General features: G+C 54.4%; 4 protein-coding genes across 4 annotated transcripts; 1 reads left to right on the top strand and 3 right to left on the bottom strand.

Annotated features, from left to right (window-relative positions):
- Window positions 1–935: 935 nt before the first annotated feature.
- Window positions 936–4,045, bottom strand: XKR8 (XK related 8). The gene is given in 4 exon segments (XM_040588734.1): window positions 936–1,938; window positions 2,855–3,051; window positions 3,749–3,921; window positions 3,923–4,045. Coding segments are annotated over 4 exon segments (1,227 nt in total). The 3' UTR covers window positions 936–1,204.
- Window positions 4,046–4,478: 433 nt separating this feature from the next.
- Window positions 4,479–11,136, bottom strand: SMPDL3B (sphingomyelin phosphodiesterase acid like 3B). The gene is made up of 8 exons (XM_040588768.1): window positions 10,809–11,136; window positions 10,490–10,703; window positions 8,912–9,009; window positions 8,200–8,343; window positions 7,450–7,622; window positions 7,123–7,303; window positions 6,487–6,620; window positions 4,479–5,450 (listed from the first exon to the last, which is right to left on the bottom strand). The coding sequence occupies exons 1-8, from the start codon at window positions 11,134–11,136 to the stop codon at window positions 5,058–5,060; spliced, it is 1,665 nt and encodes a 554-aa protein (XP_040444702.1). The 3' UTR covers window positions 4,479–5,057.
- Window positions 11,062–16,199, top strand: RPA2 (replication protein A2). Its single transcript, XM_040588771.1, has 9 exons — window positions 11,062–11,150; window positions 11,304–11,416; window positions 11,539–11,640; window positions 11,754–11,867; window positions 12,901–12,975; window positions 13,977–14,090; window positions 14,406–14,516; window positions 14,695–14,789; window positions 15,566–16,199. Exons 1-9 carry the CDS (start codon window positions 11,135–11,137, stop codon window positions 15,648–15,650), a joined length of 825 nt encoding a protein of 274 aa, XP_040444705.1. The 5' UTR covers window positions 11,062–11,134; the 3' UTR covers window positions 15,651–16,199.
- A 263-nt stretch (window positions 16,200–16,462) lies between these two features.
- On the bottom strand, window positions 16,463–26,337 carry LOC121085780. Its single transcript, XM_040588769.1, has 2 exons — window positions 25,233–26,337; window positions 16,463–23,963 (listed from the first exon to the last, which is right to left on the bottom strand). Exon 2 carries the CDS (start codon window positions 20,123–20,125, stop codon window positions 18,989–18,991), a length of 1,137 nt encoding a protein of 378 aa, XP_040444703.1. The 5' UTR covers window positions 20,126–23,963; window positions 25,233–26,337; the 3' UTR covers window positions 16,463–18,988.
- Window positions 26,338–26,395: the final 58 nt, after the last annotated feature.

The following is a 26,395-nucleotide window of genomic DNA, read 5'->3' as shown; positions in this document are numbered from 1 at the left end:
GGGAACAACATCTTTATCCAAGCATTGATTTTTCTTCTGTCTCTGTTTTCCCGTTACCCCTGACCTGGCTGTAGCTGAACTGGTGACAAACCCGAATGCCTGAATGCCAGCCAGCCCGCTGGCCCGGGGGGCTGAGGCTGAGCCCACCTGGGTGCTGCCGGCCTCCCCTCCAGCTCCACTGCAGAGGGTTTAAAAACCCCCAGATCCACCGGCGCGTGCTGCCCGCGGGAGCCCTGGGGGAAGAGGTCTGTGCTGGCGCTCAGGAAAGCAGCAGGACCTGTGGAGCCCTGGCAGTGGGAGAGGGGTCCTGGGCACCACGCAGCCTCTGCCTGTTCATGGTCTGTAATGGGAACTGTCCTATGAACTGGAGAAAAAAAAAAATAAAGTCTATTTTCTATAGTCGCTGCTTCAGCCTGTTCTCTGACACCTCTGCGGTCAGTCCCTGGCCCCCGTGATGGCCTCGGGGGCTTCGGGAGCCGCTGCCCAGGGTGTGGCAGAGGGGAAAGGCAGGAAGGGACCTGGCAAATGCCAGAAGCAACATCCCTCGTTCCTGCCCGAAGAGAATCCACACTGGGACCAACCTCCCTGTTGCTCTTGAAGGGGCAAAGCCCCCACCTGCCCTGACCCTGCACCATCCCACAGCACCCTCCCCAGGGTGGTGACACGCCACCGCTCTGCCCGCGTTCTCCCAGCGCAGTTCTCCCACGGGAACGCCCTCCCTGAACATAGTCCTAACAGGTGATCTTTGACCTTAAGAGCAAAAATCAAAGGAGAAGGAAAATCCTGGCTGGAAACGGAAAACTCAGATCGCTGCTTCCAAGGGGGGGAACAAGCTCTTCCCCCACCAGCACCCACCTGCCTGGGCAGCAACAGTGGCAGCAGGCACAGGAGAGGCCACAGACAGAAAAAAAAACATTGCTCTTTTTTGGGTGAGTTTTTCTTTTTGGAAAAAGCTAATAATAAATAACAAAAGAAGCTGGCATGGCAGGGCAGCCACAATGTGGTGGACCCCCCCACAAACACTGTGGCTCTCCCGAAGGGCACAGCCACGGGAGCCCTGTGACCTGCTGGGTGCTTGCACGTTACCCTTGGTTTCTGCCAGGTCCCTCCACCGCCCAGAACAACAGCCCGGGGGGTCAGGACCAGGAGCAGGACCAACGTCTGCCTCCCTGGCAGGTCACTCTGGAGGAGCCGGCCTCAGACATCAGACTCGGTGGCAGCAGCCCCATTCAGCAAGCGCTGCCCTGCCCCCCGGGGAGAGGGGGAGCTGGGTCTGGGCCAGCCACCACATCCGCCTGTTCACCAGGCCTGGTACCGAGAGCGAGCGAAACTCCGGCCCATCACCCCTCCCGTGGGCATCCACCTCATCGCAGCCACCTTCTTGCCACGCCTGCCTGTTGGGGTGCAGCCACCTGTAGTAGGTGACCCTCAGCGCCAGCCCCAGCAAGTAGCAGGGCAGGGCAGCAGAGACCACTGGGATGAGGAACGAGTGCTCGTCAGAGGGGGAGTGGCACCAGAGCCAGGACAGGGCCAGCAGCGTGCTGTCCACCAGTATGAAGCCGTGATAGATGATGCTGCGGTACAGCGTCCTCCCCTGCGCCACGTTGAACCAGCTGAAGTAGAGGATCACGGCCACCATGGCTCGGTAGAGCTGCTCGGGACCCGGCGACTCCATGAAGTCTGTGCCCTGCAGGCTGACCCAGATGAACATCACCAGCCACACGAGCGAGAAGTGGACAGCCACGCCATAGGGCAAGAGCAGGGCAAAGAGGGTGACCACCAGGATGCGGGGGCAGATGAGGAAGAAGTTCCACAGGAAGTAGACAACGGAGGAGCCCAGGCTCAGCTCGTACTTGTCCCGCAAGAAGGAGCGCAGGGACTGGTGGTAGTCCAGTAGAGACCAGGTCACACACAGGAAGGCGGTGCAGATCCCCAGTCCTGCAAACACAGTGGTGGAGATGCTGAGGGCAGATTGAGGGGGCCCAGCTCAGCTTAAACCTCCCCCCGCCCAGCACTGCTAAAACGAGCTTCCCACCACCTCGCAAAGCAGCTGCTGTGGGGGGTCAGAGCCTCAGCACCTACGTCTCTCCCCCCACCTTCCGCGCTCCCTGAGGAGGAGGCTGGTGCCTGGCCTTGCCCAAGGGATGGGGAAGAGGTGACAGGACCAAGTGGCACAGAGGTCCCCCAGCTCCAACCCTCCCACCCCAAGCCCAGCACAGTCCACTGGGGCATGCGATTACGAAGACGATGAGGGGACAGGAGCATTTCGCTCACGGGAAAAGGCGAGGGGGCTCGGCCTGTTCATCCTGGAGAAGGGAAGACCGAGAGGGGCTCTTACAAACACATACAGATACCTGATGGGCGAGTGTTAAGGGGACGGGGCCAGGCTCTTTTCTGTAGTGTCCAGAGACAGAACAAGGGGCAACAGGCACAAACGGAAACACAAGAAGTTCCCTCTGAATATGAGGAAGAACTTCTTTACCTTGAGCGTGGCAGAGCGTTGGAACAGGCTGCCCAGAGAGGTTGTGGAGTCTCCCTCTCTGGGGACATTCAAAACCCACCTGGATGCAACTCCAACCACTCTAGGGAGCCTGCTCCAGCAGGGGTCGGGCTGCGTGACCTCCCCAGGTCCCTTCCAGCCCCGGCCAGCCTGTGATGCTGTGAGGACAGGACAGGTGTCTGCTCTCCTACATGTCATATCAAGGGAAGGAGTGACATGGGAACCTCAAGCAAGGACAGACGAACAGTGTCCTGCTGGGTCCTGCAGCCCCCAGACAGCCCGTCTGGTCTGTCCCATCCAACCTGCTCTGACCTCCAGCCCGTGCCCTCCAGCCCCCTGCCCCAGCCCCCTCACCCTGGGAGGGCTCTGCCTTGTTTGTCCGCAGGATCACATAGAGGAGCAGGATGAGCTGTGGGGTGTTCTCCAGGAAAGTCTCAAAGAGGCGCAGCATGCTGATGTCGTGGGAGAGGAAGGCCATGCGGCTCTGCTCCTCCTCCTCCTCCGCCTTCTCCCAGCACACCTTCCAGCCCACCTTCAGAGCGTGGAGGCACCTGTGTGGGGACCCGGTGGTGGGGGAGGGGCTGGGTGGCACCGCAGCCCCCCCGCAGCCCCCAGGCTGCCCTGGCAGGACAACTTCAAACGCTCCCATCCCTGCTCAGATCGCTGCTGCCCGAGCCAGGCCCCGCAGCCCCACGCGATGCCCCACGCCGGCTGAAGTTCAAGTGTCAGGCTGACTTCTCGAACTTCAAGTGACACCAAGTGTCGCCCTGGGCAGAAACTGGCTCTTTCCTTCCCCGGAGCGGAGGCACAACCCAGCCGGGCGCTGCCCACCCAGCCAGGAGGCCCAAGGATGAGCCGAGGTTTCGGGGCTCCGACACCCAGCCCCGGTCTGGCGAGGCGGCCGGAGCTGTGGGAAGCGGGTGGGGAGCTGGGGGGACACGGGCCGCCCCCCCCCCCCCACACATCCCCCGGTCCCAACCCAGGGCTGGGCCGAGTCACTCTGCCCAGGGAGCCCCCGAACATCGAACACCCGCGGACGGGGGGGGCATCCCCGGCCGTCGGGATGCCCAAGGGCAGCGGCAGCCGCAGTGGGTCGGGGCCCTGACTCCTCGCAGGAGCAAGGGGAGGGGGCAGCCCGGCGGGGGGGGGGGGGGGGGGGGGCGGGGCGGGGGGGGGGGGGGGGGGGGGGGGGGGGGGGGGGGGCGGGGCTGAGGCGAGGCACCAGGGGTGCCCGGGGGGAAGCTGTACCTGAAGAGGATGCCGAGCTGGAGGACGTGGAGGACGGCGAGCAGCCCGGGGGGCACGTCGGGCCGCAGGGCGGGCGGGTCGGAGCGCAGCCAGAGCCAGCTGCAGGCCTGGGTGGCGACCGAGGCGGCGGCCAGCAGCGCCAGCGCCAGCGCGGCCCAGCCGGGCTGCCCGCCCCCGCGCGTACCCCGCCGCCACCCACCCGTCGGCGCACACGTCCAGCGCCGCCGCCACCGTCCCCGCCGCCGCCAGCGCCAGCTGCAGCGGCCCGAACCGCGGCGGGGCGGCCCGCGCCGCCATCAGCACCGCCGCCCCGCCACCGGGCGCGCCCCCGGCCCCGCCCCGCGCGAACGCCCCCGCCCCCCGCCCGCCCCCGCGGCCCCGCCCCCGCCCCGCCCTCCCTGCCGCGGCCCCGCCCCCGGCCGCGTGCCCAGCCCGAGCGGCTCTGCCCCGGGCACCGGCCCCGCCGCAGCCCGCACCGGCCGCAGCGCCGCTCCCAGCACGGCTCCACGCTGCCCTGCGCGCTCCTGCTCGGCCGCATCAGGCGCCGGGGAGAGCGCCCGGCCCCTTCCCCAGCCACCGCCCGCTCCTGCCGTGTCTCACGGCCCCTGCCCCAAGGGCAGCAAAGCCCGAGGCCACCCCATGCCCATCGCCCCATCGCTCGGAGATCCTTAAACGGTCAAGGTCAGCCTACAACACCCCAATGAAGGAAGGGGCGAGTTCAGAGGGCACAGAAGGGAAGAGCTGTTTATTATTTTTTAATAATCAACCTCACTAGCCTAGAGCCTCATCTTGGATGCTGACACATGAAAGTCACAGCCCACACCTGCTGAAGCTCATACACTGTCAAAGAACTAATCCCACCTGGCTTAGCTCACAAGCCAAAGGCAAGGCTGATACTGCACAAGGCCACCAAAACAAGACCTTCTGGGTCACCAGTTGGTGGCCTTTCCGGAAGGGAAGGTGTGCACCAACACAAGGTACCCACCTATCAGCAGACTCCTCAGGGACACATGGCAGCTCACAGCTTCCATCCACAGGGCCTGGAATTCATCTGATTCGGGAGACTGCCTCAGACGTCATGGGACGAGTGGGACACGCTCCCTGGCACCAGTCAGCCTGGCACAGAGACTGTAACAATCACTGCCCCTTCCTGGTACATCAAGCTTTTCTAGAAAAAGATTTCAAATTGACATCACAGAGCTTTTAGTAAGAGCCACTGATTTTGTCTTGGTTTCTGAGTAAGTTCTCAACTGCCAACTCACGTGCATCACGAACTTGCACTCTCCTTGTTTTCTCTTGCTCTCTGTCATTACAGTGCTTGCTGCGGACTGAGAAGTCTTAAGAGCAAGCAGAAGAATAAAAACCAAACACTGACAGCTGCAGAGGCAGAGCTGCTGGCTTTAACGCACTCATCGTATTTTGTAAAATCAATTTCCCTGATGGCACAGACATGATCGACACGGCAGGCCTCCTCACATGGCGTGAGGTCATATCTGACAGAGTTAAACTCATAGTACTGCTGCAGATAGTGGGGATCCTTTGACATCCTCTCCAGCACCATTTGCATGGAGCGCACAGAGCCATCAGGGACTTGGAAGGCTTCTGTCAGCACATACTCTTCCTCCCATGTGGGGAACTCTTCCTCCCATGTTGGGGCCATCATGTTCGCACGGGTTAGGTTCAAGTAGTAAGTCACCATATCCTGCAGGGAGAGAAAAGAGAATGAAGACAAATCAAGAAAGGCTCAGCCCTCGAGGGAAATGCCTGGCTAGGCTGTGATCAGCCCCTTCTCCCAGGTCTGCTGTGCAGCACAACAGCTACATGTATTCACCACAGGCAGCACACCCCCCTGCCCAGCGAGGGCTCAGCTGCCTCCCAACAGCTGCTTTCCACCAAGACGTGAACCTGGGGACAGACACCTCAGGTGAGAGCCTCCAGAACTCATCAGGGATGAACGGCTTTTCTCTGCTTGACTTTTACCACCAAACCTCATGAAGTTCAGGCCTGGACATCTTGAAAAAAAATCACTCTTATTTACTATCAACACTGCCCATTGGCAGAAGCAGGGATTGCACTAGAGTTGCTCACCAAGTGAAGTTATTTTCTCAACTGTGAGCAAACTACAGACTAACGTTTTTCACAGCTTCTGTTCTCAGCCCTTACCCCTTTCTCTCTGCCTCACCAGTTCCCTAGCCTTCCACAGTGTATTTCAGCATTCGTTTCTCATGCTATAAATGTGTAAACAGAGCAGCCACAGAGCTGCTGGGTCCATTGCAAAGAGAGGCACAAACCCCCCATCCTCTGCCTCTTTGCAAATAAGAGACAGAGGAAACAGAAGCTGCCCCTACAAGTCATCCAAATTCAGATCCATTGCAAATGAAACAATTTAGCAAGTAGGGGGACCCAAATAATTTCCTAGATGGTTAGAAGTTTTTGGAGGGGATTCGAGGAGTTTGTTAGTCCTGAACAAGAAGCTCTGCAATCCACATTACCTAGGTAGTAAAGCCAGTGTCAAGGGAAACTAGCTAAAGACATCAAGAACATGACAAAACTTGTCCTGTGCTGCCCCGAGTAACTCATCCTGGCAGAAGAGCTGGCCCAGCTGACTGTGGTCGTCTTGCTCTTACTCACTGACAGGCTTACTAAATCTTTGTGCTAGACAGGAGGCTGAAACTTCATGGAGGAATTAAAGTACTCTTCTAGAAAACTGCACCGTGCAGCACGTGGGGATCCCCTACCAACACTTGAAGGGTGTCTGGATCGTAGTTGATCACCCGAATCCCAGGGTTGTTGGCTCCATTGTTCACTCCAGGTAACGTCGTTTTCCAGGGAGTCACTCCAGGGGCCAGGAACATGACATTGATTGGAGAACCTTAACAAAAAGGCAAAACCACCCATGAGTGGGAGATGCTGGCTTGTATCACACGCCGTCCACGTAGCAGCGAGCACCCCAGGAACAGATCACACTGCAAACAGCAGTTTTGTCACCAGCCCTAGTCACGACAGCACACGTCAAGATCGGCACATTGGACAGCCTCAGGGATTGAACATGGGACTGCTGCAGCTGAGAACAGGCTTTCCACTGCTGCCAAAGACTCCTGCACTGAGGGTGCACAAGAGAACCACACTCAGCCAAGGAGACCCAGACAAAATGACAAAATTTGAGGGTAAACAGGAAGGAGGGCTGGAGCTACAGGTTGGGGGTGGTGATCAGAACCACTGCTGTCTCTTGTTGACCAAAGCATTTCACAAGCCTTTTCTGGCTTCTCAGCTGCATTCAGCTAACAGCCACTGAACAAAACCTCTCATCAACAGTCATTTTCTGGGAGCTGGCAGAGCTAGTACGCAAATGCTTGGGTGGCCAGAACCAATACCTGTATCACTGTAAAACATCCGAAAGCTGTCTGTGTGATGGTGCCCAAAGAACTGGGCAGCAATCACTCTGTGGTGCTTCTGCACAGTCTTCAAGTACCGCTCATTAAAGCCACTCCGGAACCAGGGCTTTCCTCGTTTCTTCTCAAAGAAGCCAGGAGGGACGTGCCCCACAATATAGACCTACAAAAGAAAGAGTTGCACTGAACACAAAGCCCATGCTTCCCACCGGCTCGCTGTGATCACACAGAGGGAAAAGCAGGCGTGAGAAGAGTTTCCAGGGTAGGAGAAGCCCTCCACAAAGTTTCTTTATTCATTTCTTTTAATACCATTTCATCTGCTCTAGAGGCATTGGTCAGTGTTTCTTCCAGCCACTGGAACTGCCCTCCAGGATCTTCCTCATCAGCTGTCTCATCATTCTGGTCATAGTACAGATTGGTATTGAGGACAACCATTCGCCCCCTTGTCCCTGGGCTGGGCAGCTTCTCACTGTAGAAAGCTCCTGAAAAATGTAACCGACAGGGAAAGAGCTGGAGGTCTGGTCAAGCTGGTTGTCGTGACACCGCATCCCTTTGTTTCCAACCCTCTCAGCTCTCTTTGGCCATAGCCACAGCAAAGTCACCATCTGGACAAGGCGCCAGCCGCACTCTGACCACACCAGAACAGGGAACTGGAGCAACTCTTCTCGCTGGGTGCCTCCTGTGGTACTGATGCCTCTCAGGGTGAAGAGAGGGCGAGCAGGAGCTGGGCAGCTCCAGAGCACCACAGTGCTGCCTGCACCAGCAGCTTTCTTAAAAGTCCTTTTTTCTTCCACCGAAGTTCACCACTCTGCATTCTCCATAGGGGCACTTTCCAGTAACTCGAGGAAAGCAGGAAAGACTAAAGCATAAAAAAAACTTCTTTTCTTGCAAGCAGGAGAACTCAGTGCCAGAAGTCAGCACTAAATAGGACCCTTCCTTTGCAAATACTCATAGGTATTGTTTCACTGAGCATAGAGGCTGGGAAAACCCTTCATGGTATTCTCCTAAACCATGCCCAACTCCCCGGATTGCTGCCAACATGAGCCAGTGGTGCCGCACCTGCCCTGAAAAAAGCAGTGGAAGCATCATTCAGCCAGGGACGCCATAGTTCAGCTGTTCGGTTGTAGATCCTGTGCTGTCTCCCTGGAAACTGATTCTTGGGGTGGAAGTCATGATTGCCCATTGCTGCGTAGACTTTGGTATCTAGAAACAGAGAAAAGGAGGCTCAGAGTAATTGCGTGCTTGCTTCAGAGTTCCTCAGCACCAAAGCTCCCTGAGGCACTCACACACTTGGGAAGAACAGTATGGCTTGAGAGCCTCGCAAAAGCAAATCATCCACACCACAGCCACGTGGCTGCAAGGACTGAGAGTACAACGCTGCAAAGACCATCCCCTCTGCAGGACAAGCCACCCCAGAGCCACGGCTTTACAGATGAATCAGTGAGCTTTCACCATCAATAAGACTCCTTCCCCCACTGCTGACATGGATTAAGCATGAGGAAACCTTAAGCCTTTTCTGTCTTAATGACTAATTACAGAAGTGTAATTTCTGTAATATTTTCCTCTCTTGAGTGAGTTAACCTGAAACAATGAGTGTGCATAAGACACACCTCATGCCATACAGCAACTCAGAAGAGGAAAAAACAAGTCCCAGCAACCACAGCCCTTCTGTGCATTTCCCCTTCCCAATTCTGTCATTTTTCCACCCTGGTAAGTTCTTCCCATGAGAGACTGTGCTCCTTTCTCCCCTTCTCATCCCATCAAATCCTACCTGGAAACGTCTCTTTGATCAGAGAAGTCAGATTTTCTATTATGTGCAGAACCTTTTCTTCTCCAAGCTTCTCATTGGGGACGTGAGGAGTATCATCTCTAGATAAATAAAAGCAGCATGTCTGTGACTAACAGAGCATACACTTAAAGTGATACGCAAGGCAGAGAAACTTGCTGACTTTTCTTTGTGCCTCCTAGAAAATAAAGTTGAAGCTTTTGGGTGCCTGGAACCAGCGCTGTGTTGACTGGCCAAGGCACTGATGGACTTTCAAGGAATTGTTCACAGTGGAAGTGGGCTCCACTTTATCCTACCTTGAAAAACCTGTAACAAGCATATGAAAACCTAAACACAAGCGTATGAAGTGGAGGCTCACTCTGCCCTGGTACATTTAATAGACACTAAAGCTGACTGGAAATACCGCAAGGAGCAGCATTTTGCAGTCTCAGGTCAATCAGCAAAGCAAAGCTGTTGGCACAGCTGTTCAAACAGCAGGGTAACAACTCTTATTAAAACAAAACAAAGGAATGCCTCCAGTAAGGTAGTGATCATTGAGGTCTGCCTCCAAAAGCGTGGCAGATGCACACTTCCACGTCTTCACTAATAGGCTTGTGCCATTTGTAGATGATGGTGGGCTGTCAACAAGCCCATCGAAGACAAAGATGAAAATTCAAAGTGATGTCAAAGAAGTGGGAGAAATAGTTTGAAGGAAAAATAAAATCAACATAAAGTCATAAGGACCAATAACTACTTCTAAGTATAAACATTCATCCACAGAGACAGCCAACTGAACCGTGGGGGCCAGGCAACAGCACTGCGAACTAGGACTGGAGGTTACAGCAGATTACAGGCTGATGTTGCACTATTAGGAGAAAAGCAGACACTACAAGAAGACACAGGCACTTAGAATAATAGTGCAAAATAAAGCTTTTACTGTAAGTGCTATGGAGGCCTCCTGTGGAACAGGGTACCCACCTTTGGAGACCATATTAGGAAAAAACATACTCCATTTGGGGGGGGGTTCTTCCTGCTTCTAAAGCAAAACAGCCCCTTTTTGAGACAAGTCTCCCAGGTGCCTCTTTACAGTTTGAGGAGACGCCGAACTCTGTTCTGCAGCGCTGCCGGACAGGCAGGGCTCGCTCACGACCAGAGCGGCGCCCCGCGCCCCCCGCCCCGCGGGAGCTCAGCCAGGGCCGGCAGCGAGCCGAAAGCAAACGAGGGGCGGTGGGCTGCGCGCCCCCCCTTACCTGCCTGTCGCTGCTGGGGCTTGTCGGGAGCCCCTGGCCGGCGCCGAGAGCCCCCCGCAGCGGCGCCCTCCCCAAGCCTGTTTGCACGACGGGCACATCCCCACCTCGCCCCGCGTAAGGGGCGCTGGGTCCCCCCCGCCCCCCCAAACTCCCCGAGCCGGCAGGGCCGCGCCGAGAACGACAGCCCGGCCGGCCGGCGCCCGCCCCGGGAGCGCTCGGTGCCTCCCCCCGCGGGGCAGGCGAGCTGAGGCGGGCTCCGTCAGCCGCGGGACCCCCCCCCGGGCGGCGGGACCCCCCCCGGGCGGCGGGACCCCGGCCCTCCCCGCAGCCTCACCCGGTCCAGAGGACGAAGTCCGGCCGCTGCAGGCGCCTCCTCATGGCGCGGGCGGCCGAGACGAGCAGGCGCCAGGGCGCGTCGCAGAGGTAGCTGCCCCAGGGCCCGGCGGCGGGCGCGGCGCGGGGGCCGCCCGAGGGGCACACCTGCCCGGCGGCCACGGCCGCGTCGTAGTCGGGGTCCCAGTGCAGGTCGGTGACGTGCCAGAAGCGCCCTGCCGCCGCCGGGAGACGCGGGGCTCAGCGGGGGCGGGGGCGCGGAGCCGCCGCCGGGCACCGCTCGGGCCCCCGCCCGGCCGGCCGCGCTGCCCCCCACTTACCTGACAGGGCCGCGGCCAGCGGGCAGAGCAGGAGCGCGACGGGCCGCATGCCGGGCAGCGGCTGCCGTGTCGTGCCGTGCCGTGCCGTGCCCGGCCCCGCCCCCTCGCACTCCCTCACCGCAGCGCGGCCGGGCATCGCCCGCACCCAAACCGGCGGCGGCCGCTCGCCTCCCCGCGGGGCTCCCCTATTGGAGGGAGCCGGAAGACGGAGGGCCGCGATTGGCTGTCGGCCGCCGGGAGCGGCGCGCACGGATTGGGCGGGAGCCGGCGGCGCGGGGAGGGGCGGAGCGCGCGGGCCGGTTGGCGCCCAGCGAGAGGCCGCCGCCATGTGGAGCGGGCACGGTGCGGGCCGGGGCGGCCGGGCCGGGGGCGGCAGGGGGGCGGGGGGAGCCCGGGGAAGGGGCCCTGAGGCCGCCGCCGCTGCCGCGCCCCGTTAATGGCGGCGGGGATGGGGGGGCGTCACCACCGCCTCACCGGCTCTCCTTCCCCCCTCAGGTACCTTCGACGGTGGGTACGGCAGCATGGGTCCCTCGGCGCCCGCGGGCGGCTACACGCAGTCCCCGGGCGGCTTCGGCTCCCCCGCCGGCACGCAGGCGGAGAAGAAGCAGGTAGGCCGGGAGCGGGGCCTGGGCCGGCGCCGGGGCGCGGAGCGGCGGCCGGGGCAGCGGGAGGGGGGCGGCCGCCCCGCCGCTGACGGCCCCGCCGCTGACGGCCCCGCCGCCACTTGCAGAGGATCCGCTCGCAGAACATCGTGCCCTGCACCGTGTCGCAGCTGCTGGCGGCCGAGCAGGGGGACGAGACCTTCCGGATCTGCGACATGGAGATCGCCCAGGTGGGCGCCGGGAACGGCGGGCGGGAGGGGGCGGTGGGACAGCCGTGCCTCTCGGGGCCTTCCCGGGTAGCCGCCCCCCCTCCCCGGGTAACCGCCCCCCCTTCCCGAGGCAGGTCACCATCGTGGGCGTCATTCGGCACGCCGAGAAGGCACCGACAAACATCCTCTACAAGGTGGACGACATGACCGCGGCCCCGATGGACGTTAGGCAGTGGGTTGATACTGATGTAAGTAAACATCGATTTCATTGCCAGCACGCTTCTTTAAAAGCTTGTGGGAGCAGTGAAGAAAGTTACAGAATCACAGAATATCTCAGGCTGCAAGGGATCCTTAAGGATCAAGTCCAACTCCTCACTCCTTGCAGGACTTTTTATCAAAGACGTGGGTTTTCTGAGAAGTGTTGTAGGGATAACATGCCTCCAAAATCCAAGGGAGAATCTGCTGTAGCAGAGATCACTGGTGTACTGTATGTGACTCTCCTGTTTTGTAGTCCATGCATGATTCTACGTTGAATCACTTTGTATAATTTTTTAAAGTTCAGCTGCTGAAGCTCAACTGTTACTTCGTAGCTGAACTGAGATGTGTGCTCAGTACTTCTGTGGAGGAATAATACAAGGAGAGAGAGAACCAGGATTTTGTTGGTGGCTCAGTGATAGATGTGAAGATGTGTACCAATGAGTGTTGTCTTGTTTTCTGATGCGTGACTCCTGAAATGCTGATAACTCCCACTGGACTCTCATGCTGGTATAGCAAACCTTTAAAGCTAGCCCATGTTAATGAAACACGTATTTGTAGGCAGACAGCTGAGTTCAGTTGAATGACTTTGGGGAAAGTAATTAGGCAGATATTCTGGCTTAACTCGAGTTAAGATTAAGCTGTCTTAACTGCAAATTTATCACAACTTCAGAAAAGGTTCTGTCCTGCTTCCATTCCCCTAGCCAAGTTATATAGTTGAACACCTGCCTTTTTACTATTTGAGGGTTCTTTCCTCTTGTTGCTCTGTGGAGGTCTCTTGGAAGCGGACAGAGAGAGCAGAGCAGACGACTGGTTTTGACTCCTTTCAGGTCTACAATGTGTTCAAACGAGCCAATATTTTTTTTCTCTGTTTTTCATTTACTGTTATGTTTACCTAACTGCTCTTACTGAACGTAGGAGTGCATGCTTGAGATAAGCCTCCTTTCCCAGATTATTTATTGTGATAATTGAGAAATGGAAACCTGAATTGGCAAAACCCTCTTTTCTCCTTTTCCTCTCTGCCAGGAGGCAGGTGGTGAGAATGTTGTGATACCTCCAGGAACTTATGTAAAAGTAGCTGGTCATCTTCGGTCTTTCCAGGTAAGATCATGTTACCCGTGACTCCAAGTCACGAGGCTGGTGCAGTGGTGTGAGGCATTGGTCGTCTGACATAGTGTTAGTGGGCTCCCTTTAGAATACAGAACTGGAAGAATGGAAGTGAGAAAACTCATGGGCTGAGGTAAAGACAGTTTAATAGGTGAAGCAAAAGCTGCACATGCAAACAAAGCAAAACGAAGAATTCATTCGCCGCTTCCCGTCGGCAGGCGGGTGTTCAGCCATCCCTGGGAAAGCAGGACTCCATCATGCCTAACAGGGACTTGGGAAGACAAACACCATCACTGCACACGTCCCCCCTTCCTTCTCCTTCCCCCAGCTTTGTATGCTGAGCATGGCGTCATATGGTTTGGAACATCCATTTGGTCAGTCTGTCCTGCCTGTTGAATCACTTTGTATAATTTTTTAAAGTTCAGCTGCTGAAGCTCAACTGTTACTTCGTAGCTGAACTGAGATGCGTGCTCAGTACTTCTGTGGAGGAATAATACAAGGAGAGAGTGAACCAGGATTTTGTTGGTGGCTCAGTGATAGGTGTGAAGATGTGTACCAGTGAGTGTTGTCTTGTTTTCTGATGCGTGACTCCTGAAATGCTGATAACTCCCACTGGACTCTCATGAGTCCAGTCTCTCCCAGCTTCTTGTGCCCCCCAGCCTTGCTGGTGCCGTGGAGTGGGAAGCAGAAAAGGCCTTGACTCTGTGCAAGCACTGCTTGGCAATAACAAAACCACCCGTGTGTTATCAACACTGTTTTTAGCACAAATCCAAAACATAGCTTCATAGTAGCTACTATGAAGAAAACTAACTCTGTCCCAGGCAAAGCCAACACAAAATGTGAGTCAGAAAATTTTGGACTAGTTACATGCAGACAAGCTCCATAACCACCACGATCCCTGTTCCTGGATGGAGTGGTTGGATTGGCTGCTAAGCATGTTCCTGTTGCTGTGATGTTAATTTTTTTTCTTTGTTGTTTTTTTCTCCCTCTGAAAGAATAAGAAAAGCTTGGTGGCATTTAAGATGATGCCTGTGGAAAACATGAATGAGTTCACCACACACATGCTAGAGATTGTCCATGCGCATATGATCCTCAGAAAAAATCGTACGGTATGTACTTGAAGATCCTGATTCTGTCATGGCCCTTGCTGGGTTACTGGTTGTCTCCCAAAGGGAGGGACCTCTTGGTTCATTGTGGAAATTGTGTACCAGTTGGGCTGGAAAGCTTGAAGCTGTTGGGGGGCTACAGCAAAGGTGTAACAGGAGTCCTGGCTTCCTTGGAGAGATTGCGTTGCAGTCCATTTCTAGTGGTTTCTTTTGGGAATCTATTTTTAATTACTGTCTCTCTGAAGTAACACCGATTCTTAACGCTGTGGGCTTGCAGCAGCCTGTGTAACTGCAACAGTTTTACTCTTGTGATTTCAGTCAGCATCAAGAGTGCCTCAGACGTTTTCCTCTACTGGGACAGGTGACGTGGGGGGCTATGGAGCCGGTGGCAGCCTAGGAGTGAACGGACTCACAGCACATCAGGGTCAGGTGGGCGCAAGCAGCTTCTCCAGGAGCACAGCAGTCGCAGCAGAGGCTGCTGTGGTGTGATGTAAGACAAATGCAAGCTCAATTACCCTTCGGAGACGGGAAGTTCTTCCTCAGCTTTGCTGTCCGTCAGCGATAGAGAAGCTTAGCTGTATGCTGATGGTGGTTGTTGCTTTTCCAGGTGTTGAACTTGATTAAAAATTGCCCTGTCCCAGAAGGAATGAGTCTTCAAGAGCTGAAACTTCAGCTCCACCATATGAGCATGTCAACAATCAAGTAAGTAGAAGCATAGAAAAGAAGGATGTTCTGGAAATCCAGGCAGTCCTTCCTGGAGTGATAAAAGGAGGCAGAGAGGAAAATAGCGGGCAAGCCCAGATCTTTAGTTGTAACACAACGCTGGTAGTTTCACTTGTTCCCAGAAGGATGTGGTGGTGAGCCAGATCTTTTGAAGTCTCCAGGAGCTTAGAATGAGCAATTGTCAGTTGAAGGGGTGATAAAATACTTTGTTCCCTATTTTCAAAACAAGCTGTTTAACAGCTTGGTAGCAAAGTAACAGGTACCTAGGAATACTGCAGCGCCTTAGCAGTTATTTTCTTCTTTTGAGGACTGCCTTGCTCGCTGCACACGGGAATAGACTGCTCCTGTTCTTTTCTTTGCTGTCTCTTGGAACTTGCCTTCCCTGAGACTTAGAAAAACAGTAATTAACATTTGTTACCTTTCTGCGTTCTCTCCCCTTTGAAGCAGAGTGGTAGGTACGGCTTTTACCGGGGAAGCACGGAGTGGTGACCTTTCCCTCTGTGGCAGGCAGACCCTGAGAGCTGCGGGGGGAGCACATTGCCATAGCTTTGGAGAAACTTGCAGTACTAGTGACTGGGGGAGCAGCACTTCAGCTGCTCACAGGATAGAGCCACCGAGAGCTTCCCTTGGCAGGTGCCAGAAGGGAACAGGAGGGATGGGGTCTGTAAATGGGAAATCCCTGAGAGAAAGGTGCTGATAAAGACTAGTTAGCAGTCACTTTTTTTTTTTTTTTTTTTTTTTTTTTATCTTCAAAGGCAAGCTGTTGAATTCCTTAGCAGTGAGGGACACATCTACTCCACTGTGGATGATGATCACTTTAAGTCAACAGACACTGACTGAAGTTACTTCCAGCTGGTTTTAGTTCTAAGCAAATGCTTGCCCATGATTCAGAGCAGAGCTCTGCGACATGGAAGGTAATCTTCGCTCTTTCTAGCCTCTGAAAGTCCCAGTTACTCTATGAGTGCCTCCTCCTTAGAATTCAAGGATGAGCAAAATATGTAGGATTCTGTTTACTGGGCTTGATTATGTGCTGTGACCATGTGACTGAAAGCATAAACAGGCATGGGAAGACTGAGCTCCTCAAAGCTTCAGAGCCTTCAGTTTGTTCTTGTCTCCTTAGAGGATGCCTGTGTTAGAAAGAAGAACCTCTTTCTAATCTTGTCCTGAGCAGATCGATTGTCTTTTGTTTCTAGAGCTGTTTCTCCTAACCCAGCTTTCATTCTATTTCATTCACAAAATGGATTGCCAAGAGTAATATTCCACTTATGTACAGTAATCATGAATAGCTTTTTAATTGGTTTAGTTTATGCATTTAAATCTGTATTTGTACTATGAGGTAATCTTGTTAATAGAGCTTTTGAATGTTTCCAATAAAATTTTAACTTGGTAGTCTTGCATGCACGTGTGGCTCTAGAGGCTTTTCTTCTTTCCAAAAGAAGACAAAGCCCAGCCATGTGGGTAAAAACACATGTGGGTAAAAACATGCTTTCAGAATTAAACTACGCTTATTTTTTTAGCTTTTGAAGTAAATTGCTTTAAAGGGTCAAACTGAAGTGTGAAAGTCTGGACACTAAGAAATTTAATAATTGTGCTATGGAAGAAAGCAACATGTTGCATCAGTGTTCCAAACATAGCCAGGACCATTTCTGACCCCAAAAGCACTTGAGCTGCAGCTCAAATCAGTTACATCTTGTGGGACTAGGTGAGTTAGGAAAGGTTGGGGTTCATATGGGTGATGTATGGGGGTGGAGATAACAGATTTGCATTTCCTGTTTCTGCTCAGTCCTGCCTGGTTCAGGGGAGCAGCCTGCTGAGAGCAGATGCTTCAGCTTATTTCTGTCCTCTTAGTCATGATATGCTTTCCGTTCTGTAAAATTCAAAGCTGAAAACTGCCTTTTGGGAACTGGTTTGCATTTATTAATGGGAGTGCTTCAGGAGTTCATAGATACTCGGGAGCATTTTTCACCATGACCCCCCGTAAGGTGTGTAGCTGTTCTCACAGGAGAAGCCACAGCTTTTGTGGCGAATGCATTTGCTGACAAGCAGGGCCCGGCATCTCTCGCTGAGCTGAATGCTGAGACGCTGAAATGTGCTGCTGCCTGCCAGGTGGGAGCCTGGTTCGCTGCGCTTTGCCGCCTGACGGGTTCCCAGGGACATGGTGCCTGCTGGAAAACCAGCACGTGCACCCAGGGCTGGTGCCACTGGGCTGACAGGCTGGTCAGCTCTGGGTGCCAGGGGAGCTGCAAGCTGGGGGGTTTGTTATGTGGGACTGGTGCAGCGACCTGGCTTTGAAAAAGCTTCCCCTCTGTGTGCTCGTAACTGGGGGCTGGCTGCCGGCCCCAGGGCATCTGCTCCTGGCGCTAATGCTGGGCACCCGCTGCCCTGCTCGGGTTCCAGGGGGTGCCACAGCTGTAGCCGTGGGGCACTTCTGGGGCTAAACTGTGCTACGGATGTGGAACAGGTGAATTTCTGGGCTCCGGAATCTGGCAGATGTAGAAGCCAAGAGCACTTTTCATTTCCCTTTTGCAGGAATTTGCAGGTCAGGAAGAAAATCCCTGAGGATTTTTGGAAGTGAAGGTGAATGGGCTTGCTTGCAGTAAAGAGTAGTTGTGTGTCTGGACAAAACACTTGCGATGTGACTGGAGAGGGAGTTTGTCTTTGCCCAGTCTCCATTTGCTGTTCAATTTTCAAAGGATTCAGGAACACCTGCTGTTGTCCGGCTAGGGGGACAATTTGGAATAGGTCTTAGGGGGCAGAAGCGTCAGCTGCTTCACAAAAAGTTTACATTTAAAACTATCTGTGAACTAACAGTGAGGTCCAAACTCGGAATGGTTGTGGCTCAGGTAAAGGAGACAAGGAAAAACACTTCGGCATGTTCAGTCGTTCTGGCTTCCTCTATGCTCTGCTTCCCTCCTCCTCCCAGGAGCCCACCTTCTCCCCAGCCACAGTTAGCAATTAGTTTTTCCCCCAGAAGAAGGAAAAACTGGGTTCTGGGGTGACTTAAAGACTTGTTGGCTCCTGCCACTGCGGTGGATCTCTTGGTTGAAGCTTTGTACATCGTATAAGACAGGGTGAGAGAGTCGGGGTGGTTCAGCTGGGAGAAGAGAAGGCTCCAGGGAGACCTTCTTGCCGCCTTGCAATACATAAAGAAGGTCGATGTGGAAGATGGGGAGAGACACTTTGCCAGGTCCTGTGGTGACAGCATAAGGGGCAAAGGTTTTAAACCACAAGAGGGTGGTAGGTTTAGATGAGTCATAAGAAAGGTAGGATTTTTTTATATAGAGTGGTGAGACACTGGAACAGGTTGTCCAGAGAAGTTGTAGATGCCCCATCCCTGGAAGGCAGGGCTAGACAGGGCTTTGAGCAGCTTCATCTAGTGGAAGGAGTTGGACCAGGTGATCTTTAAAGGTCCCTTCCATCCCAAACCATCCTGTGATTCTCGGATCTTACAGTTCAGATGCTGTTAACGAATGGCTAAGGCCTGTTTGCAGATGAGAGCTGGGTTCTCCCTCCTTGGGTGAGTATTCAGTGAAAGGACCTCAACAGCAAGTGTCCCTCCCATGGTGTGATTTGAGGAGAGAGTGCTGATACTGAGGGCATCAGTCCCAGGGCAGAACCAAAGCCAGAGAAGGAATCCAGCCCAAACCCAAGCCAGGACTTGAGCCGAGTTCAAATGAGTGAGGTCCTCTGCACCTCTGGGGCTCTGCCCTGTGTGCTGGGTGAGGAACAACGTGAACTGAAAAAACTGAACCCAAAGCTACTCTTCACTGGGTGAGGGGGGAAAAATAACAAAAGAGTTTGATCTTAAATTAAATTTTAAGTTTATTTTTCTAGCTCTGACTTGAAAGAGGAGTGCAGTGCGTGATGCAGGAGTGAAACACCTGCTTCCTTTTGGTGTGAAGCTCTCCCCTTGTCAGCTCTTTTTCCTTAATGCACATCAGCACTATGAGGTCTTTGTCTCTGCCACTTTCCTGGGGCTTTGCCAGACTTCCAGGAAAAGAAGAGTTGGAATCTTTTTGGTCCTTACCGGGTTTTCAGGTAATTTTTTGCTTTCAGTGCCATGAGCGCAGCAGGGCCCTTTGTGGGTGCCAAGAATCTGCAAGCATGCAAGACGTACACTCCAAGAGGAGGGGGACTGTGGAGGTCTTGTGGAGGAGATGTTCTAGTTGGAAGCACAGTTAAAAACAGATGAGAAATCCAGCAAAACCTAAAGCCATGACATTTCTACACCCTTGGTGAGAAATTAGGTCAGTGAGAAGTGAGTTTGGCTGTATAGAGAAAAATGCAGCTGCTGCCGCCTTACGAAAGTGGGTTTCTGACAAAATGACGGTGGGTGGTCTGAGCCCCCGCGGAGGCATAGCTTGCACCATGCAAAGCATCTGGTCCTGTTTCCTCCTAACCCTGTCCCACCCCATGTGCCAAACAGCACCAGGGCATATTGGCCCCAAAGCGTCTCCATCATCTCCATCTGGAACCCCAGCGCAGCAGAGCAGCATGAGACCCGTGTCCCAGGGCCTGGGCTGGCAGCTCGGTGGCCACCCAGCTGTATGCTGGTCTGGTGCTGTCAGGAGGGCCCCGTGGGTGACAGCTGAGGACACAGCGCACAGCACAACAGAGGGAAGGTGTTCTGTGCCTGGGGGTGTCCTGGCAGCACATGGGATGCTTGCTTCCGAGGAAAGCGGGCAGCTTTCTGCAGGGTTGAGGCGGTTGGAGGTTGTGCTGTGGAGCCCTGGGGCTGTATTTGGCCTCTGCAAGTAACTGATGCATGTTATGGACTCAGAGTAGTTGGAGTCTGGGTGGCTTCCAGAAACCAGAGGACCAGAAAGGAAAAGCCACCTGCACTTTGTGAGTTGCAGAGCTTGTCCCTTGGGGTGCGTTTTGCTGCTCTGAGGCAGAGTCCAGGGAGGAGGTAAATGGATTGTACTGCTCTGGAGATCACAGGGCAAGTGGAACAGACAACAGCAAAGGTCTCTGCGCACCGACTGTCTCTCCCTGCACTCGCAAACAGGCCCTGAAGAACCAGCCACGTGGCTAGATGGGCCAAAACCCCAGTGGCCAGGCTGACTCCAGGGCCTCTCTGCAGGGAACGGGGGGCTGGGGCTGGGGCGGGCACCCCGGCAAAGCAGAGTGTGGGTTCTGGGACAGCGCAGGCGTTTGTTCACAGCTGCAGGGAGGGGACGAGGGTTTCCCCTGCTGATCTGCTGGTCCAGTTCATGACAGAAGAGCCTGGCCACAGCCACCCCTGCGTACTGTGCTCTGCTGCCAGTCTGGGGAAAGTGGGAGGGGGACAGGGAACTGGTTTGCGAATCAGTCATAGGAAACTACAGAAACGTACAGCGGCCTAACCCAGGCAGCTCAGCAGCCCATAGTTCAGCGTTTGACAAGCTGGTTGTGGTCGGAAAAGATAAACCAGACTCTGCTCTTTGCTGAGGTTTCCTCCCAGGGACCCAGCACAGCAGAGCTGCTCCAGAAGCCTCACTGCTAGCGCAGCTCCCCAGAGCTCTGCTCACCGACGTCCTGGGACGCTGCGACCTGCTGCAGGTCCCGCAGCCGCCGGGTCCCAGGGCAGGGAGCGATGCGGGGAAACGTGCTTGAGGCGGCGGCCGATACCCCAGCTGCAGCGCGTGGCTGTGAAAGGGCAGCTGAGGGCACCCAGCGTGCAAACCTCCACGGGAAGTCCGGGAAGGTAAAAGGGGTCACGGGGGGGTCCAAGCCCTGGGTAAGGTACAAGTACGGCCATGGGGAGCGATCGTGGGCAGCTCAAAGCCCTCTGGCCCTTCCCTGAGAGGGACCTCGGAGCAGGTCTCCAGGCTGCTGCGCCAGGGCAAGGCAGAGCCGAGGGGGAAGCAGCATCGCTTCAGGGACGCGGGGCGAGGAGGGGAAGAGACACGTTCAGGTCGGCTCACTACGGGCTGCGGGGCTGAGCAGCTCTGCGTCGGGGCCAGCGGTGCTCCCCTCACCTGGTAGCTTACCTGCGAGCCCAATTTCATCCGGGGGCGGAGGAGGGAGGTTATTGCTTTGCAGCCACGCAGAAGCACGTGTAGCAGGTTGCTGAGATTTGAGATGCTCCCGGGAACAACAGAGCAGCTGCAAGGAGGAAAAAGCAGCAAACTTGTCAGGGCTCCTTCATCCCAAACACAGCCAACGGTTTGAGCTGGATCAATGGGTGGAATATTTTTGCTTCCTCCTGCTCACTGCCGGGCTGGCGCCCACCTCTGTGCTCTGCCTGCGAGGGGAGGGCCAGGCCAGCCGCAGCAGGGCCCTAGAATGCTGCTTTATTTCCCAGGTAGCTGAACCCAGCCCCCGCCTCCCATGCATGCCCCCCCGCTCTCCCGCAGCGAGCGGGGGCACAGCAGACTTCTCTAGGTGGGGATGGCTTAGGCCAGACACATGGTCCTTGGCCTGGGGGTCCCCTTCATGAGCACCGTTCTCCACCTCTCCAAGTGCAAATTCAGAGTGATCCCACCCAGCAGGTGCCCCCTTCAGAGGGTCCCCTGGGACAGCAGGGCAGCACCCAGAGGCAGTGGAAGAAATGGGAGCACCAAGCGGTAAAGCTGCTCATCCCAGCGCGCTGGCGGCCCTGCAAGGTCACACCTCGATGACACCGTCCATGCTTGCCTGCCCGAGCACACGGGCATTTCCCCCGCCACTGGCTCCCCAGCCCTGTGCTCAGGCCAACTGGCATCATCTTGCTACACAAGACCCGTCTTATGTTCTCCAAGTTCAGTGTGTGACAGGACCCAGCTGAGGTGCTGTCACCCTGCAGAAGGATCCTCTCCTACTTCAAGCCGTCTCGTAGCACCGTGGAGCACAGCACAGGGCGGTGGGCGAGCCAGGACCCATGAGCAGCTTTGTTTCTTACCCTGGTCCTCACCAGGGCTGTAACAAGGGTGATGAGGATGGACGGTTGGAGGAGCAGGGAACTTGCATCTGAGGAAGTTGCCACCTCCTGCCTCATGCAGTGAGCCAGGAAACAACGCAACTGCTTTTTTCGCCCCTCCAGTCGTGCATTTGCCTGAGCAGAGCAGAACACACTCGTTGTTCACATCATGTTGTTCACACCGTTGTTGGTCACATCATTACCAAATCCAGGTGAAAAATCTGTTGGAAGTGGTTTGCAGAAATTAAAATGCTGGACTAGGGATGAGTGATGGTCTTGACCAAGATTCTGTTCAGCAGCAAGCAACCGTAAAGCCTCTATCTTAGTACAACTAGTTGTGCTCTGCATACTAACTGAGATACAGTTGTTAAGTGGTAACAAGAACATAAAACCCCTCTAACAGATGGGCCCGGTGATATCAAATAAGGAAACTGGTTGCCACCATTATCAGTTCCACTCAGTTGCCTTTTGCAAAAGACAGGCTGGGCAGAAATATCCCTTTTTACTAGAGGTTGGTTATTAATGGAATTGGTTATTCATAACCCCCACTCCACCCCCCAAAAACACCCCAACACGTAACGCAAGACGAAGCAATGAGCGGGCACACAGCAAATGATTCACGTAAGTCACGTGAAGTTTCTGTGCCCCTAAGCGGATGAGTAAGCATAGCAAAGGAAGAGCAAGCAGGTACTGCACGTGAAGGAGAGCTTTCTGCAAGTTAGCAGCTTGCCTGAAACCTTTGCGCAGCGCTGTCTCCTGGCACACGGGTTGCCGTGCATCATCTCAGCTTTCACTAAATTCGCTGGCAGATCCTGCGGGCAGCATCTTGTAGGAGCATTTACAGCCGGGCAGCGCAGCGCAGCGCAAAGAGCTTTTTGGCAGCTGATACTGGCAGCAGACAGATAAGCTCTACAGCACAGTAACGGTCACCAAACCAGCTGGCTCCATCTTCTCCAGTTCGGACTGGCCCATCGCACAGAGTCCTGCATTTCTCTTGAAAAGATTCAGAGCATGGTGCCAGGCACCTCCCTGCCACTAGCATGGGCTGCGCTCGGTATCAGGTGGAGGCGACACATCTCGGTGCTACTGAAACCTTGACCAAGCCCCGGGCGCGTCTCTCTGCTGTACCGTGCCCTAAACACAGCCCAGGATCCGCACCGAGGTGGCCACCGGCCACAGAGAATCCCCGAGCGCACGGGACACCCTCCCCGCTGCCCCCCGAGCCCCTGCCGCAGGTACTCGGGGAGACACAATGATGTTCTGTCCTGGCCCTGCTGCTCAGGTGACAGCTGGTGGATATTGCTACTGGGAGAACACACCACTGGTTTCCTACTCTCACCCACAGGGTACCATCTACACAACACAGAGGTTTTATTACCACTCATTTCGAGCCTTCAAACTTCTCACCTGGGCTTGTGACACTCATTTTCTGACTGCTCGTTTCACCTTGGCCTCTGGAGAGCATTCCCAGGCTCAGAGAGACAAGGCATTTAGATGTCAGCACCCTTCACTGTACCAGTCCTCCTGCCCATAGGGTTTTATCTCCATTTCCTTCACATGGCACAGCTGGAAGAAAGGGTAGGAGAAGCAGAGACACAGAAGCAGAGGTACTCGGGGACAGGCAGATGATCTTTGTGCTGCAGGACAGAGAGAAGCTCCCATGAAGTCAGGAATAAGCCTTGAACAGGCCAACTTCAGGTCACAGGGATGAAAATCACACCAGTCATGAGCAGCTACAGGGAGCAAAGTTGTCTACCTGTTCTTCTGATATCTAAACTCAACTGGGGAAACAAGAATTGCCTAAAGAAATTCCCTTGAGGGCATCAGACAAGTGGAGCCTCCCCAGCTTTGAGGCAGTCGCCAAGCCATCCTGTACTGCCTGTCCAAGTCCTAAACTTTGCTGCTTGGCTGCACTGGGGGCCTGAAGTTACAACACGCAGGAGGCTCCTCAAACAGCAGCAGGAACTGCGATCCCACAAGCACGTGCCGGACAGACGAGCACAGAAGACATGTCAAGCCAGGGGATGACATCAGCTGCCAGGACCCAAAGCAAACTGGTCTCTTAGCCAAAAACATCCTTACCTTGAAGGTCTGTGACACTCCCTGCAGTGAAGCACAAATCTTCTCTGACCTGTCAACAAGCAAGAATTATCAGAGCTACCTGGGGGGTCCCAGCTGAAGCAGGCAACGGAACCACAGCTCATTTCCAGGCTTTTCCTCATCTTCACCGAACCCTGAAACTGCTGTCCACGTCAGTGAGCACTCTGGGAAGCCTGCAGGGGAAAGGGTAACGCAGAACGAGCTCCTGCTACCCCTTCACGTTGTAAAAACACTACTTTTACAGACAGTGAAGAAAATTAATTGTGCCTTCTTTCAAAAAGGACTTGCCCTGGCATGATACGGACATATCCACCAGGAGAAATGCTGCTTCCACTTCCTCCATGCTCAAGCAAGGGAAAGCCTCTGATGTATCTAGAAGTAGCTGGTAAAGCTCAGGCAGGAATCTACTGCAGCCAAGACCGAGTCAGAAAAGCCGCCGGGGCCAGCCATGGCCCAAGTTGCTGGACTAGTCCAGTGTTACTGGTTGGTTCTTCAAAGGCCAGCACACGTGCAGGCAGCTGCCTGCCTGGGTGTCTTTACAAGATGACAGTAAATTACTTCAGCCATAGCAAGATTCGTCAGAATGACCGGAGCACTATTTAAGCTCGAGCACCAGCTCTAGTATTTACAACTTCCTCCTCCTCCTCTACCACTCTGCAAACACAACTGAAACCTTTCACTGATGGATACCAGAATATAGGACAGACGTCTATGTGCAACAGGGTGGACACCAAAGATTCAGGCTTTTTAGCTGCCACTCCCTTAAAGCTTCTCTGAAGAGGACATCGGTTCTCTGAAAATCGTAAGACAACACTGAAGCAGCTGTCAACGCTGCTGGAAAGGTACTGCTTTTGTGGAGCAGGCAGGTCTCTGAGGGAGACAGGGGAAGCATCGTGGTTAGTCTCAGGCACTGAAGTGATGCGGGATGTGAAGTGTCTCTTACTGCTCTACCGGTCATGGGACCTTCAGGGAAGACCAGTTTAGAAGACTGTGACCCAAACCACACGGTTGTATATCCTGAACTCGCCATTATCTTACTTCACACTCTTCAACTTGCACTAGCATTTCTGTCTCTGACACCAAGCAGGTAGGTCCCAGTGGCACCATATAGCTTGTATGGATCAGCAGCTGCTCTGGCGTTCAGCAGAAGTGAAAGCAGAAACTCCCCCCCACTCCCCTTTACTACCACTGCTAGACTAAGACATTTTTGAAATCAAAGAGCCTACAAATGACCTGACCGTATTAGTCTGCTTTTGAATAAAACCCTTTAAACAGCATCTGGCCTGTGAGCCCGGTAATAACCATTACACAGCCCCGTTTCTGGCTTGTCCTGCACCCCGTCTGCCCGTCCAACCCTCTGCTGTGATCTTTCCCCATGCCCCTGAGTGTTTTGAAGCATTTGGTGTAATTGCACAAGTGCACACTTCAGCTGGCACACTCACCTGTCCTGCACTGGAAGCTACTCCTGCTCTCTAGAAGGCCCCAGGGAGAAGTCACCTCCTCTCCAAGAAGTAATTTTTTCAGGAATGCTGGGACAGGGTTTAAGACATTGGTATCTTACTGCACAGCACACTGGGAATAGAACAACTTCTGTCAGCTCATTACCAGCTCTTGTGATGCACGCTGGGTGCTGCACTCTTGCATTTCAAAACCAAAAGGAGAGAGAAAAGTGGTTAACAATGACAATCCAGTGAATGCTGTAAGGACAGACGTTCCTGGAAAACACTGCCATTACTCTTTAGCTCAATCGTTTATTCAGCTGCAAACTCTTCTGCACTTCTTCAATCCCATCTCTGCATTCCACACTGCAGAGAGCACTTCAGATTATAATGCCAGTTGACTGCTTTGTAATACTTTTTTAATACAGGAAATTAACTGCTAACCACACCAACACCTAGAGTGTCAGACCACAAAGTTCTCTACTTGCCCCAGCTGTTTCTACCTTTGGCAGATCAGCGGCTTGCACATGAATTGTGAAGGCCGAGCCTTCTGCTGACACACAGTAATGAAAATGTAACTATCCCTGCTGCTTAAAGGGTATCGCTGGACTGAGAAGGAACGCTATTCTGTAGCCTAAATATTACTAAATTCAACAAAGCAGAATGCCTCTGTTGTGGTTCAACCCTACAATGCAGGCACCATGGCTCTCTTTAACCAGGTCCCAGTTCACTTTTCACTACAGCTTTCCCCAGTGAGCCCAGGACAAGCTGCAGACACAGCGTGACAAAGGACAGTGCACTTAGACTGCCCAAGGCCACTCTGTGTCTGAGGCAGCAAGCTGGGCGATGAGAAAAGCAATGTTTGGGTCTGAAGTATAACTTGAAGAGAGAATTATGCCAGAACCCGATAAAACTTTACTCAGAAACAAAGGCAACTGCTGTTTCAAATCCACTGTTAAGTGTCACTCCGGTGCGCGAAGCTGCAACGCGCTGCAGCACAACCAGCAAAGCAGGTCACGAGCAAAGAAGGGGGGGCAGCTGTAAGCGCTGCGACCTGAGCCAGCCACCAAGAACAAGACCCGTGGTGACAGCTGCACTTTGCCACGGCAGAAATCCTTCTATAAGCCACAAAACAATGTACAGTCTCAACTGTAGAAGTGTGGACT

The sequence above is a fragment of the Falco naumanni genome, chromosome 3 (assembly GCF_017639655.2).
Source record: "Falco naumanni isolate bFalNau1 chromosome 3, bFalNau1.pat, whole genome shotgun sequence".
NCBI lineage: Eukaryota > Metazoa > Chordata > Aves > Falconiformes > Falconidae > Falco > Falco naumanni.
Note: the sequence above shows the minus strand (reverse complement) of the source record. Positions and strands in the feature narration are given on the sequence as shown.